The sequence below is a fragment of the Macaca mulatta genome, chromosome 7, assembly GCF_049350105.2.
Source record: "Macaca mulatta isolate MMU2019108-1 chromosome 7, T2T-MMU8v2.0, whole genome shotgun sequence".
NCBI classification, from domain to species: Eukaryota; Metazoa; Chordata; class Mammalia; order Primates; family Cercopithecidae; genus Macaca; species Macaca mulatta.
The window spans coordinates 137,875,961-137,891,649 of record NC_133412.1 but is presented as its reverse complement, the minus strand read 5'-3'; the positions used below and the strand labels follow the sequence as shown (position 1 = coordinate 137,891,649).

General features: G+C 48.7%; 1 protein-coding gene across 4 annotated transcripts in view; it reads left to right on the top strand.

The window, feature by feature from the left end:
- SPTB (spectrin beta, erythrocytic) overlaps window positions 1-15,689 on the top strand; it is a 137,615-nt gene that overhangs the window by 91,443 nt on the left and 30,483 nt on the right. For all 4 annotated transcript variants that reach the window (XM_015143891.3, XM_077941135.1, XM_077941136.1 and 1 more), the window contains 7 exons: window positions 4,316-5,072; window positions 5,510-5,712; window positions 5,826-5,916; window positions 7,061-7,207; window positions 8,890-9,153; window positions 11,728-11,934; window positions 12,415-12,504. In XM_015143891.3, coding sequence (XP_014999377.3) covers window positions 4,316-5,072; window positions 5,510-5,712; window positions 5,826-5,916; window positions 7,061-7,207; window positions 8,890-9,153; window positions 11,728-11,934; window positions 12,415-12,504 — 1,759 coding nt within the window. The remainder of the gene's footprint in view (window positions 1-4,315; window positions 5,073-5,509; window positions 5,713-5,825; window positions 5,917-7,060; window positions 7,208-8,889; window positions 9,154-11,727; window positions 11,935-12,414; window positions 12,505-15,689) is intronic.

Here is a 15,689-nt window from a genome sequence, read left to right as displayed (position 1 = left end):
CAGCCTCCCAAGTAGCTGGGATTACAGGCGCGCAGTACCATGCCTGGCTAGTTTTTGTATTTTTAGTAGAGACGGGGTTTCACCACGTTGGCCAGGCTGCTGTCATTCCTGGCCTCAAGCGATCTGCCCACCTGGGCCTCCCAAAGTGCTGGGATTACAGGCATGAGCCACCGCCCCCCCACCAACATTCCTGTCTGTCTCAGCCATGGTTCCTTCCCAGTAGTACTGGAGTTGTAGCAGCAAGGAGGAATGGTCGAGGTGTGAACAGCCCAGGGAGGGAGAGAAACGAGTCCTGGGAGGCTCGAATGCTGTGCCTGGGGAGGGCAGGGGTGTGTGTGTGTGATGGAGGGCACGTCCCAAGTGTGCCCAAACTCAGAATCAGGCCATATGCTTCTCATGCTATATTTCCCCGGACATTCTTGGGCAGAGAAAATTGCTTTCTGAGAGCTCTTAAGTACTGTCCATAAAAAAATGCTCCAGCCTGTGCCAAATGCAGTATTGATAATGAGGCTGGCTTGAATTAAGAGGAGAATTAGCAGGGAGCCTTAAGCAAGCTTTGTGGCCAGAACAAAAAACAGGCCCCGAGGAGCCTTTAGAGAGGGGGTGCTTTCAGTGTGGGGTGAAATTGCCCACGAGTTCCTAGAGGATCTTTGAGGACACAGCAAACGCCTGCATTCCCTGTCTTTACCCTGGGCCCTGCACATGCAATGCCACGTGTTCACCACCTCCCCACTACCCTGGCCCCTTCCCCACACTTGTGCCCCACAGTAGAGCCTTGCTGTGCCTGAGGCAATCTGGGAGGTGGGCCTGGAGAAGACTCCATTGTAAAGAAAGGGATCAGCACAGTGGAGACTTCACTGGGGGGTTAAGGGGAGGCAGCGATGACCAGAATTCTTTAGAGCCACTAGAATGGGATGATTGTCTTAGCAGCCCAAGCTGGAGAGTGTGGTTCAGGAGATTCCTTTGTCAATCTGATGTTTTACAAAGGAAGAGAATACCTCTTCCCTCTTCTTTTGCCTTGTAGGTCATGAGTTTGTGTGTGTTGGTGGGCAGGAGGTGGTAGAGATTATTGCAATTGCTGCATAATTGAGGAAAGTAGAGCAGGTCTAAACCAGAGAAACTTCCTGAGAGGAAGAACTCATCAGCTCAACAATGAACTATAGTCTGAGAATGTTGATCTTTACAGACCCCTAAAACAGGCCCCATCCCCAAGTGATAAATATCCAGGTACCTGCCATCCTTAAGTGAGAAAAAAACCTGAGGCATGAAATTAGATTAAATTTGAGAGTTGAAAGGGACCTGAGAAGTCACCCAGTCTAGCCAGCGATAGGGAACTCACTCCCTCACCCTGCAGCCTGTCTCATTTTTGGGCAACTCTTTTTGGTTAAAAAATTTGCTCTTCCATTGAGTGGAAATCTGCCTCCTTGAAATGTGTACCTATTGCTTCTGGCTCTGCCCTTGAGAGAGATCAGACTTACCCTGGTTCCTCTTCCGTGTATAGCTCTTCAGTTATTTTTCAGAACAATGCCCATTCTACACCTCCACCCCCAGAGTCGTCTTGTGCCTCTGCGGTGCTTTTCCTCAGGTTGCATTCTCCCTACCTCTACATTACTCCAAATCCTGTCTCTGCCTGGGCCAGTCCAAGTCACTTGCTTTCCAGTTTTCCAGATGAAAAGCCATCTTTTCCTCCTTTGTACTGGTTTTGAGCTTCACATCCTATCTTATATTCTAATTATTTTTGTCCCCAAGGACTTTCCTACTAGACTATGTAAGCAAATGAAGACCTGTGTCTATTTACATTGCCCAAGGGCTTTGCACACCAAACACATTTTTGAGGTTCCTCCTGTTTGGAATATTACTTTCCTAGCTTTGCCCTTGGCTTACTCTTTTTATTCAGGTCTCAGCTCAAATGTCAGCTTATTGGTGTGACCCCCACTGACCACCCCATTGAAAGCAGCACATCCTTCCTCTCGCTGACCCCTTTGGCCTCTATATTGTTACCTTCTTTTATTTTTTTCTTTGCACTTATCACCACTTGATGGATTATAGACTTGTTTATGTCTCTAACTACTTGAATGAAAGCAAGGACTTTGCATTATTCTTTATTAATTAATTAATTAATTTTTTATAGAGACAGAATCTCACTCTATTGCCCAGGCTGGAGTGCAGTGGTGCAATTTTGGCTCACTGCAGCCTCAGCCTCCCAGGCTCAAGTGATTCTCCCACCTCAGTCTCCTGAGTAACTAGTGCTACAGATGCACACTACTATACCCAGCTAATTTTTTGTTTTTTTGTAGAGATGAGGTCTCACTATATTGCCTAGGCTGGTCCTGAACTCCTGGGCTCAAGTGATCATCCAGCCTCAGCTTCCCAAATTGCTGTGATTGACAGGTGTGAGCCACTGCACCCAGCCTGCATAGTTCTTTCCATATCCCTAGTACCTAGATCAGTGTATGCCACAAGGCACCTGAGAGTTGCTTGATAAATGCTTAGTACATGAGTGAACTGGGAAAAAACTAAAATTTTTCTGCCAAGCTTCTGTGTGAGTCATTCAAACACTTGATGAATGTGTGATCATCTTTCATCTGCATATTCCAGTTGAAGAAAAACCTGGCCCAGGACCAAACCTGAACTCTCGATGTCGCCTGACCAGTGCTAACTAGAGTGGCTCTATCAACTTCCTGCATCTCAAAGACAGTGCAGTGGCAGGGGCAAGTGTAGGTTTCGGAAGCACACTAGACCCAAACTCCAGTGCATCTTTGTGTGGCCTCCACCCAATGGCTACAGCGGGGCCGCTCCAGGAAAGGCCTGGAAAATCACTATGGCGCCTCTTGCCCGGGCACACAGCGAGACCCTCTCCCAGGAACACTTCCCTGTCGATTCCAGGGGTTTCAAACAAACGTGGAGAAAACCCCTTGATTTCCCAGCCTCAGAGCACCATCTGTGTGCCAGACAGGCACAGAATTCCCAGAGCACGGGGTCTTCATGGTCTAGGATGGGAGCCGAGAAATCTGCAGGCCGTCTGTCCTCCCTCGTATCCCTGGTCTCTCCCAGCCTGTCTCTTACATCTCTCTGCCGACCTTTCAAATCACACTGGCTGCTGTTGTCACACCTTGGGAATGCACAACAGCGCCCTCTGCCTAGTCCATCTGCTAGTCCCTCGGCTTCCATCCCCAGAGGCAGGGGACAAAGATGAATGAGAGACTTGGTCCCATCCTTTAATTGGTCACTCCAGTGGAGGCACTGGGGGTGTGTTCACTGACTGGGGCTTTGTGTCCAGTGATGGGTTGTGTGGAGGTCACGTGAGCGACTGTCACCCCGTTGCTCCTTCCAGCTCCCTTAGTCCTCCTCTCTGCCTGGTAGGTGCTGTGTACATGAAACTTTATGCTATGTTATTTGTGAGCTTGTCTGAATATTTCTCTAAATCATACACCCCACAGGGCAAGGCCTAATTATGTCTGTATTCTCCCAGAGGCCAACAAAATGCCTTATACCCCTGTGGGTGTTCAAGAAAGATGGGTTCAATTAGAGAATGAGCATTCAGCCTGCGTATTACAGTGATGCAGAATGAGTGAACCTAGGCCCAAGGGTAGTGTCCCTAGTGGTCTGGCCCGGCTGATGGGCAGCTCTTTGAAAGAGGTTTATTGTGTACTGCAGACTGACCCCAGGCCCCCAGGCATCCACCAGACCTTAGCACATTTCCGTGTTTCATAGCAACACTGTGCTCGAAGGTTAAGATTATGTTAGTCTTTTAAATTATCATCACAGCTTATTCCTCCTCATTCTCTTCTTCCCTCTCCTCTTATTCATCTTCTTTTTCACCAGGGCATCTTTTCTCTTAGATCCAAGGTGATCTTTTTCAGGCCCTAGGAGACTTTGCATGTGGCCTTGGGCGTTTACATGGTTCCTCTAGGGCAGCTGGCGACCCTATGTCCTGAAGCATTCTTGAAGTTAATGTGAGCCTTTTAATTATTTTGATATTTCATAAACTCTGGGGAAATTGTATATTTGCCTGAAATCCAACTACATGCATAGCCTTTGCTTTCATGTTCCTTTACTTATGGTTGGAATCACATCACTAATTACCCCCTGCTGATCAAAAGATCTGATTGACAGTGATATATGTCTTGAGTTAAAATTGGATAAGTGAATTTTGCTCACCCACGCTTTGTTAGGTAGATTTTGTTTTTCTTTTCATCATACAAAGTCTGTGCGGGGAGATTTGCAAGAAATGTGGGAAGGGGTCAGGATCTCCTATGGGAAGAGTTAAGGGAGAAGGTGTCTCTCTCCTCCGGGCTGTGTCCCCATCCGGCAGGTGGCAGGCATTCCAGACCCTGGTGTCAAAGCGGCGGGAGGCTGTGGACTCAGCCCTCCGAGTGCACAACTACTGCGTGGATTGTGAGGAGACCAGCAAGTGGATCACGGACAAGACAAAGGTAGTGGAGTCCACAAAAGACCTGGGGCGGGACCTGGCAGGTGTCATCGCCATCCAGCGAAAGTTGTCAGGGCTGGAGCGTGACGTGGCTGCCATCCAGGCCCGTGTGGATGCCCTGGAGCGTGAGTCCCAGCAGCTGATGGACTCGCACCCTGAGCAGAAGGAGGACATTGGTCAGCGGCAAAAACACTTGGAGGAGCTGTGGCAGGGCCTGCAGCAAGCCCTGCGGGGCCAGGAGGACTTGCTGGGGGAAGTCAGCCAGCTGCAGGCCTTCCTACAGGATCTGGATGACTTCCAGGCCTGGCTTTCCATCACCCAGAAGGCTGTGGCCTCCGAGGACATGCCCGAATCCCTCCCAGAGGCCGAGCAGCTCCTGCAGCAGCATGCAGGTATCAAGGATGAGATTGATGGGCACCAAGACAGCTACCAGCGTGTTAAGGAGTCTGGGGAGAAAGTGATCCACGGCCAGACGGACCCAGAGTATCTGCTTCTGGGCCAGCGGCTAGAAGGCCTGGATACTGGCTGGGATGCCCTGGGCAGGATGTGGGAGAGCCGCAGCCACACCCTCGCTCAGTGCCTTGGCTTCCAGGAGTTCCAGAAAGATGCCAAGCAGGCCGAAGCCATCCTCAGCAACCAGGTAGAGAGGCATTCAGGGCTGGGACAGGCGGGTCTCTCAGGGCAGTAGCTCTTGTGGTGAGTCCACAAATGTGCTGAAAGGCTCAGGGACCACATGACTCTTGTCTTGTACTCTGTATTCACTCATGGGGGAAATCTTTGTTTCTCATTAGGTGCCTTTTCCAGCCCTATGCCTTGTTCCTGGGTCTATCAGAGGCTAGAGAAGCGCATTTTGCCCTGGGTGGTTAGTCTTCCATGTGGCTTTAGGCACACTGTTTATTGGTGCCCCTGGGGTAGGAGTGGGGGCAAGACCTGGGGAGTAGCACCTCCTCCCTGCTCATTCAGGGGGCTCATTCAGACTGTGGCCTGTGTGGCTGCACGTTGTGCTCCCACTTGGTAGGTGTGCTCATCACCTCCTCCATGTGTCTTCATGCCTTGTCTGGAAACTTGCTCCAACAGGAATACACTCTGGCTCACTTGGAGCCCCCAGACTCCCTGGAAGCTGCAGAGGCTGGGATCCGGAAGTTTGAGGATTTCTTGGGGTCTATGGAGAACAACCGGGATAAGGTCTTGAGTCCTGTGGACTCTGGAAACAAGCTGGTAGCTGAGGGAAACCTGTACTCAGACAAGATCAAGGAGAAGGTGCAGCTGATTGAGGACAGGTACTCCCGGGCCCCAGGGCCACGAGGCCCCCAGAGCCACAGAGGGGTAGTGGTGCCACACAAGGACCCCAAGCTCAGCACTATTGAACCTATGCCTTTGGCTTCCTTTCCAGGCACAGGAAGAACAATGAGAAGGCCGAGGAGGCCTCTGTCCTCCTGAGAGACAACCTGGAGCTACAGAACTTCCTCCAGAACTGCCAGGAGGTGAGGCTCCAGCAAGGAGCAGCCGCTTTCCTGGAGATTCCTTTCTAGAAGCAGAGTGCCCTCAAGGGGGGAAGTCCATAGGGATCCTTTCTAGCCCATGAGCTGCGGGATTCCATGAGTGGGGACCTCTAGGTACTTAATTGGGTCATCCTCTAGAATCTTCAGTTGCACTTTTTTTTTTTTTCAAATCTGAAAAGTCATCCTTAACTTGTCAAGTCTAGGCCAGAGTTTCTTAAGAGTAGTCTAGGGACAGTCTATTTTAGAATCATCTAAGACCTAGTCTGGGCCAGCTTCAAGGATGTGTGACCTATGTCACACCCTGTGCTTAGCTTAGAAGGGTCCTGGGCTCAGTTTAATGCTCTACTCTTGCCATCTTGAAATTCTTCATGCTTTTGAACAACTCCATTTTGTACTGGGCCCTGCAAATTATGGAGCCAGTCCTGGTCCTAGTTAAAGCAGACCCCTGGGTCTCACTCAGGCCAGATGAATCAGAACTTTAAGGCGTGAGACAGAGAAAGAACATTTTAAACAAACCTGCCAGTTGGAAAACTGCTGGCTAGGAAGGTCCTTGCTCAACCTGGCGCCAGCTGTACAAGAAAGGTCTTTAATCCGCCTTCCCAGGTCCCTCCATTGACAGTACTTTCTACGTGGAATGGGGTTTTCCTTGACTTCCTTCTTGTCATACTTCTTTTCTGTCAGCCCAGGCAACTTTATTTTCATCAACCTCTGTCCTTGGCTTCTTCCTCAAATAACATTTTTTTCCTGTGTTTATCAAGGATCTCTCACCAAACTGCCAAAGGATGGATTTATCCATCCATCCAGTAAATACTCTTTGGGTTCCTAGAATATGCTAGGCCCTGCCGTAGGTCCTCGAAATATGGAGAGAAGAGTAAAGTATCCCTGGTCTCACACCATACACACTCCAGTGGGGAAGATGCACCTGTGCCCACATTTTAGCCCTGGCCTGTCATGGGTAAAGTTGCCTGTGCTGGTCCAGAGGGATCCAGAACTGCAGATGAGTTCTCTTCTGTGCTTGCACTTCCTCCCCATGGGCTTCTCCTTCTGCAGCCAGGGATGGGCAGCAGGTTCTGCCCTGCCAAAGAAATATACTCAGGGACAGTCAGCCCACTCTTTATGCACACAGCTCACTCTTTGGATCAACGACAAGCTGCTGACATCTCAGGATGTCTCCTACGATGAAGCACGAAACCTTCACAATAAATGGCTGAAGCACCAGGCATTTGTGGCAGAGCTGGCTTCCCATGAAGGGTGGCTAGAGAACATTGATGCGGTAAGTAAAGTGAGTGGGTGGTGGAGGGCACTCTGCTCAGATAGGCTTGCCTGGATGGGGCTTCACCCAAGGTGTGGACACTGTCCTAAAGCTTGCTTACAGTACAGAACGTGGCAGCGAACAACCTTTCTAAATAGTAGTTAAACCTTCAGAGGTCCTGATATAGTCAGTCTTAGTACACCTGGTCAGAATCAGTGCCTCTTCTGGGTCACCTGAATCTAGGAACAGCCCAGGACACTGAGGACATCTAGTTAGAGCTTCAGTGTCCAGTGCCAGGACAGCAGTTGTTAACGTTTGCTTTCCATTGCCCTCACTAGGGCTCCGGCACTGTCCTGCACAGGGCTGGAGGAATAGGCAAGATGATCAGAATGGTCCAGGGGAGCCATTAATCCTCATCATTTGTATGGGCAGAACCACTGGGGAGTGGTCATTTCCACTCCTTGTAGATGGTGAACTAAGGGACCCCTCTGTAGAGAGTTTGCCCAGTGGACAAGTCCAAATGTGGCTGGAATTAGATGTGGAAATCACTACCTTTGCTCCTTTCTACCATGGCTATCCATGAAAAAGCAGCCCTAGGATCAGACTGATTTCTTAACCTCCCTGTGCCTCAGTTTCTTCCTCTATGAAATGAGAGTAATAATAGGACCTTCCCAGTGGAGTTGGGAACACTAAATACTTAAAGACAAATGAAACATTTAGCATAGTACTTGGCAATTATGAGACACTCAATAAATAGTAACTTTTAGGCCAGGCACAGTGGCTCACGGCTGTAATCCCAGCACTTTGGGAGGCCGAGGTGGGCAGATCACTTGAGGTCAGGAGTTCAAGAACAGCCTAGCCAACATGGCGAAATCCCATCTCTACTAAAAATACAAAAATTAGCTGGGTATGGTTGCATATGCCTGTAATCCCAGCTACTCAGGAGGCTGAGACACAAAAGGGTTTAAACTGGCGGGAGGAGGTTGCAGTAAGCCAAGATTACGCCACTACACTCCAACCTGGGCAACAGAGAGAGACTCTGTCTCCGAAAAAAATTAACTATTATTACTGATATAGATTCCTAAGTCCAATTTATATCACACTGTGCCCACCCAAAAATGATACATCTATGCAGATGAAAACCAGACAAGGCAACTTCAGTAACCAAAGGAGGTCAGTGAAGGTTAGTGCACAACCTCGGGAACTCACGGGGCAGTTTCTGCACTGGCTGTACTTGGATGGGTCTGGAATCCTTTTTCTTGCAGCAGCTGACCCTTGTCTGCAGCTCCCGTGCTGCAGTCTCCCTGAATCATTGCCCTCAGCGCTGCTCTCCCTGCCCGGCTTCCCCTACCAGCAGTGTCTAACCCTTTGAATATGAGGACTTTTTCCTTGTCTGTGGTGGTGCATATCATGAAAATTATGCACAGACTTTTTTTTTTCACTCATCAGCTATTGTGTTAATGTATTTTATGTGTGTCCCAAGACAATTCTTCTTCCAATGTGTCCCAGGGAAGCCAAAAGGTTGGACACCCCTGCTAATGCTGGGGATTCAGAGTCAATTTCAGTTGCGCCTCACCCACATTCTATGAAGATTCTTCACCTTGCTGATCTCCTCTTGGGTAGTCTCTTGCAACCATTAGGAGCAGGGCTCACCCAAGGCCCATTCAGCCCAGAATGTGAGCTCCCCTCCTTCTTGACCCTAGGAAGGAAAGCAGCTGATGGATGAGAAGCCCCAGTTTACAGCCCTGGTGTCCCAGAAGCTGGAAGCCCTGCACCGGCTCTGGGATGAGCTGCAGGCCACCACAAAGGAGAAGACCCAGCACCTCTCAGCTGCCAGGAGCTCCGACCTGCGCTTACAGACCCATGCTGACCTCAACAAGTGGATCAGCGCCATGGAGGACCAGCTGCGGTCAGATGACCCGGGCAAGGACCTGACCAGTGTCAATCGGATGTTGGCTAAGCTGAAGGCACGTGAGTGGGTTGTAGACTTAGAGTGGTAGGATAGAAGGGGTCGTGGAAGCCAATCTGACACCTTTATTTTTAATTTTAGGTTTGGGGGTACATGTGAAGGTTTGTTACACATGTCATGGGGGTTTATTGCACGTATTATTCCATTACCCAGGTTTTAAGCTCAACACCCAATAGTTATCTTTTCTGCTCCCCTCCCTTCTCCTACCCTCCCCCCGTCAAGTACACCCTAGTGTCTGTTTTGGTTGTGCCTCACCCACATTCTATGAAGATTCTTCGCCTTGCTGATCTCCTCTTGGGTAGCCTCTTGCAACCATTAGGAGCAGGGCTGATCCAAGGTCCAGTCAGCCCAGAATGTGAGCTCTCCTCCTTCTTGCCCCTAGGAAAGAAAGCAGCTGATGGATAAGAAGCCCCAGTTTATAGCCCCGGTGTCCCAGAAGCTGGAATGCCTACTGTTGTTTCCTTGTGTTCATAAGTTCTTCTCACTTAGCTCCCACTTATAAGTGAGAACATGTGGTATTTGGTTTTCTGTTCCTGCATCAGTTTGCTAAGGATAATGGCCCCAGCCCTATCCATGTTCGCACAAAAGACATGATCTCGTTCTTCTTTTATGGCTGCAAAGTATTCCATGGTGTATATATATCATATTTTCTTTATCCAGTCTGTCATTGATGGGCATTTAGGTTGAGTCCATGTCTTTGTTATTGTGAACAGTGCTACAGTGAACATAAGTGTACATGTGTATTTATGGTAGAATGCTTTACATTCCTCTGGGTATATACCCAGTAATGGGATTGCTGGGTCAAATAGTAGTTCTGTTTTTAGCTCTTGAGGAATTGCCATACTGTTTTCCACACTGGTTGAACTAATTCACACTCCCACCAACAGTGTATAAGGGTTTCCTTTTTTCTGCAACCTCGCCAGCATCTGTTATTTTTTGATTTTTTGATAATAGCCATTCTGACTGGTGTGAGATGGTATCTCACTGTGGTTAGGATTTGCATTTCTCTAATGATCAATGATATTGAGCTTTTTTTCATATGTTTTTGCCTGCATGTGTGTCTTCTTTTGAAAAGTGTCTGTTCATGTCCTTTGCCCACTTTTTAATGGGATTGTTTGTTTTCCTCTTGTAAATTTAAGTTTCTTATAGATGCAGGATGTTAGACCCTTATCAGATCCATAGTTTGCAAATATTTTCTCTCATTTTGTAGGCTGTTTACTCTGTTGATAGTTTCTTTTGCTGTGCAGAAGCTCTTAAGTTTAATTAGATCTCATTTGTCAATTTTTGCTTTTGTTGCGATTGCTTTTAGTGTCTTTATCATGAAATCTTTGCCCATTCCTATGTCCAGGATGATATTGCCTAGGTTGTCTTCCAGGCTTTTTATAGTTTTGAGTTTTACATTTAAGTCTTTAATCCACCTGAGTTTATTTTTGTATATTGTGTAAGGGAGGGGTCCAGCTTCAATTTTCTGGATATAGCTAGCCAGTTCTCCCAGCACCATTTATTAAATAGGGAGTCTTTTCCTCATTGTTTGTTTTTGTCAGCTTTGTCAAAGATCAGATGGTGGTAGGTGTGTGGCCTTATTTCTGGACTCTCTATTCTGTTCCATTGGTCAATATGCCTGTTTTTGTACCAATACCATGCTGTTTTTGTCACTGTAGCCTTGTAGTATAATTTGAATTCCGGTAATGTGATTCCTCCAGCTTTATCCTTTTTGCTTAGGATTGCCTTGGCCATTCAGGCTCTTTTTTGGTTTCATATAAATTTTTAAATAATTTTTCTAGGCCGGGCATGGTGGCTCATGCCTGTAATCCCAGCACTTTGGGAGACCAAGGCAGGTGGATCACCTGAGGTCGGGAGTTCGAGACCAGCCTGACCAACATGGAGAAACCCTGTCTCTACTAAAAATACAAAACTAGCTGGGTGTGGTAGTGCACCCCTATGATCCTAGCTACTTGGGAGACTGAGGCAGGAGAATCACTTGAACGCAGCAAGCAGAGATTGCAGTGAGCTGAGATCGCACCATTGCACTCCAGCCTGGGCAACAAGAGCAAAACTCCATCTCAAAAATAATAATAATAATGATAATTTTTCTAGTTCTTTGAAGAATGTCATTAGTGCTTGTGATAGGAACAGCATTGAATCTGTAAATTGCTTTGAGCAGTATAGCCATTTTAACTATATTAATTATTCCTACCCATGAGCATGAGATGTTTTTCCATTTGTTTGTGTCTTCTCTAATTTCTTTGAGCACAATCTGAAACCTTAAAGTAAGCACTCCTACTCTTTCTCTTAACTGGACTTGCTTTTATCATGCAAAAATGTCGCCTGGTTTCTAATCCATCTCCAACCCCTTTTGCAGTGAGTAGGACAGAGACCCAAAAGGGCGCATGAGAAAGAGAACAGGCACTCAGAGGAGGGAAAGATGAGTGGGAGCATCCAAGGAGACTCCTTGGAGGAAGTTGAGCTCAAATTGGGCCTTAAAGGAGGGGTGGGATGCAGATGAATGAAGAAGATGGAGGGGCTGTCCAGGCGCCAAGGCTGGTGCTGACACCGTCCCCTTGTGTCTCAGCGAGTGGAGGACCAAGTGAATGTGCGGAAAGAGGAGCTGGGGGAGCTGTTTGCCCAGGTGCCTTCAACAGGAGAGGAGGCAGGAGACGTAGACTTGAGCATCGAGAAGCGGTTCCTGGACCTCCTGGAACCCCTGGGGAGGAGGAAGAAGCAGCTGGAATCATCCAGAGCCAAGCTGCAGATCAACCGGGACGTAGAGGATGAGACGGTGTGTGGGCCACAGCTTCTCCCCACCCCCTGAGGCGGAGCCACCAGCTGCCATCAGAGTAGCTGGCTGCCACCCAGAGCAATTCTTGGCAGCAGATGACTGGTCACCTCACCCCTCATCTCATAGGGGTGTTGTGAGGATTACATTAAATAGAAAGCTCAAGTCAGTGCTTTTGGTGGGAACTCACTGTTCACTTGCTAGTATTGCTCAGTGAAGAACATGGACTTTGGGGTCAGACAGACTTGGGTTCGAGATCCAGCTACGTTACCGTCCCACTGTCTGACTAGGAGCAAGTTATTTGGAACCTCAGTTCAAAATCCCTGAATATTCCCATCTATAAAAGGGGGACAAAACCCTGATGGGATGTTGGGAGGAACTGGGGAGACACTGCCAGCAAAGCTCTACCCCGCCCATGGTGAGCACTCAGGAAAGGGTGGCCATGATTGTCATCAGCTCTCCCCTGCCTTCTGGTCTCTGCAGCTCTGGGTGGAGGAGAGGCTGCCTCTGGCCCAGTCAGCCGACTATGGCACTAATCTGCAAACTGTGCAGCTGTTCATGAAGAAGAACCAGGTGAGTCCTGCCTCACCTCGCCAGTCGTACCCGCCCCTCCTCACCCCCACCTGGCCCCACAGGGGTGGGCCCAGCCCTGGCCTGCAGAAGGCTAGCAACGGCAGGTTAGTGTTCCTGTTGGCAGCTTTGGGGTCTCCAAACCGTATTGGTAGTCTTAGAGCAGAAAGAGCAGGTTTTTGTGATTATAGAGCAAATTCTGGGAGGATCACAGAGGAGGGAGGAATCCTGGTGCTTGGGGATTCAGGGCCATTCAGCCTCCGTCAGGCACAGGTGAATGCAGGGTCTTGGGGGCCCTGGCCTGGAGGTTGATGTGCTTCAGTAGCTGTGTACTCAGTGTGTCCACTGGTCTGCCTGCGAGGAAGGCAGTAACTCCTGGTCTCTCTCCCACAACACTGCCTTGCCCCTCTTCCAGGGCTGAGCTTGGCATGTGCGGTGTCCTTGGGGTAAGTAGGCCCCATTTCTCTGGACATGTGAGGATACTTGTGGGGCTCAAATTCCATTAGGAAGCCACTAACTTTGGACTCTGAGCCCTTGGAGCAAACATCCCTCTGCTTTTTGGCACTCGCTTAGCCCTGATTGGGAGCTCCTGTGGCCCTGGTCAGAATCCTGGACGTGAGCAGATGCCAAGCACTCCCTCTTGGATCAGGGCTGTAGCAGGAGCCTGAATCATGCAAGGAAGCTGGCTGTGTGGGGTCGCAGTGGCCAGAGAGATGGCCACAGACCCTTCTTGGACAGAGAGACCCTCCCTCTGCATGCTCTCTGGGTCAGCAAGGAGAGCCCAGGAACTTAGATCCCAGAGAAAAGCGACATGTCCCAGAGTGCCCTGTTAGTACTGCAACTCCTTGAGGAAGGAAAGTCATAGCAGACAGCACTCCCTTTCCCCACGTTGGTAGCAACTGACATCTGCTCACAGGACCGTTTGAGCCCAGCAGCAGTGCAGAGGCCTGGATTATATTCAGAGAGGTTTCTTCAAAGCTGCCTTAGGCCCTTTGCTTCTGGTTGATGCGATCTGGTCACAGAGACTCCAGCAGCCACATGCAGGGACCTGGGCTAGAAGATGATAGAAATCCATCCTCAGTTAATGCCACAACCTTCAGCTAAAGGTGGAAGGCTGGTAGGACATGGTATCCTTGGGACCTCAGTTTCCTTAATTGTAAAATGAGCCAACTCTAGTCTTTCCGACACTAGGATTTTTGATTCTGTGCAGCCTCTATAAGTGTTATTGTTCAAAGGTTTTTAACTCCCCTGGCTGGCAGTTGCTATTTCAGGAAAAGGACAAGACAAATATGGATGGGGTTCCCCTAACCAAGAAGGGAAAGGCAGCCTCTTGGGAAAGCGTGACTGCCCTAGTGAAGACTATTTTAGGCTCACCTGGCTAAACCATAAATCCAGTTTTATCATTTTCCCACTTAAAACCCTCTATTGCAATGGTTCTCAAACTCCAATATGCAACTCCTTTAACAAGACCTCTGGGTGAGTTCACACAACTTAACCGCGTGCCACCCCCAGATCCACTGCATCAAGCTCTGCGGGTAGAGCCTGATAATTTGCATTTCCAGCAAGATCCTGGGTGATGCTGATGCTGCTGGTTCAGGACTCCACTTTGGGGACCACTGCTCTTGGGACTATTCATTGCAATTAGAACACATTCCACAAGGTACTACATGAAGAGTTCTCACACCGGGCTGTACACTCAAATCACCTAGGCACCTTTTAGACAGGTGAATGCCCAGGTCCCACCTCAGATCAATTAGGATCTCTGGGGGTAGGCTCCTAGCTGCATCTATTTCCCTGGGTTATTCAGTGGGCAATCAGGATTAAGAACCAGTCATGCCTGATATGGCCCCTGCCTTCCTCTGAATCTCAGCTCTTCTCACTTTGCCCTCCTTCACGGTATTCCAGCTCTTCTTGCCCTCTCTGTGGCCTCAGGCAGTCCCAGCTCAAGACCACCCCAGAACCTTTGCACTTGTTCAGTCCTCTTGCCAGGAACACTCACCTCCAGATCTCTGTGTGGCTGCCTCCCTCCCGTCATTCGTGGTCAAGTGTCGTCTCCTCAGAGGGGCCCTCCCTGACTCCCTCAGCTAAAGTGGCTCCTGCCACATCACAGCAGACGTTCTTCATCCCACTGTTGTCTTTTCCTTGTAGCCCCCAGGGAGGAAGGCCCAGCCTTTGTTTATTCATTTATTTGCATGTTTACCTTCTATTTCCTCTACCAGGTTGTAAGCTTTAGAGTACAGGGATTTTCATTTTTCTTGTTTCTATATTGTCCCTATTACCTAGACCAGGGTCTGGTACATAGAAAAGAACTTAATACATAGTAGTTGAATGAATGAAGATGGGGAAGAAGACATTAAACGTAAGTACCCTGCACAGATACTAGAAAGTAATTGCTTAAAAAGAAATACCTTTTTAGGCTTGGCGCAGTGGCTCATCTGTAATCCCAGCACTTCGGGAGGCCGAGGTGGGTGGATAGCCTGAGCCCAGGAGTTTGAGACCAGCCTGGGCAACATGGCAAAACCCCATCTCTAGAAAAAATACAAAAAATTAGCCAGATGTGGTGGTACATACCGGTAATCCAAGCTACTTGGGATCTGAGCCTACTTCCCATCTGAGCCTGGGAAGTTGAGGCCCAGTAAGCTGTGATTGTGCCACTGCACTCCAGCCTGGGTGACTGGAGTGAGACCCTATCTTAAAAAAAAAAAGAAAGAAATTAATTTTCAGGCCACCATGCAAAGGTCTTAAGATCTCAGAGTAACAAGCAAATGGAGCTGAAAACGTGGGTTGTTTGAATGCAATTGCAGAGACTGCCGGAAATTGTAAAAATTGAGATTCTGAGCATAAAGTATACAAATGCATTTCAGCAAGTTATGTGACTTGTAGATGTGGTTATTTTGTATATATTTCAAATGCTAGCTATCACTGTACTGCTCACGTGGGCTGCTCTTGCCCCTGCCTTCCAGTTTTAAAGGCCACAGGAAAATTATAGAGAGGGAAGAAACAGGTAGCGAGATATATGGAGCTCAGGAGCCCACACACCAGCAGCAGCTAGCCCGGCCTCTAGGACCTAGAAAGCAAGTAGCCCGTGTCAGGGCGTCCTGAAGAAAAAGGTGACCCAGCCACCAGGGTGGGAGGAAGAGGCCATGTTCATGACCGAAGGCTCAAACAGGGACTAATGCAAAGCTCAC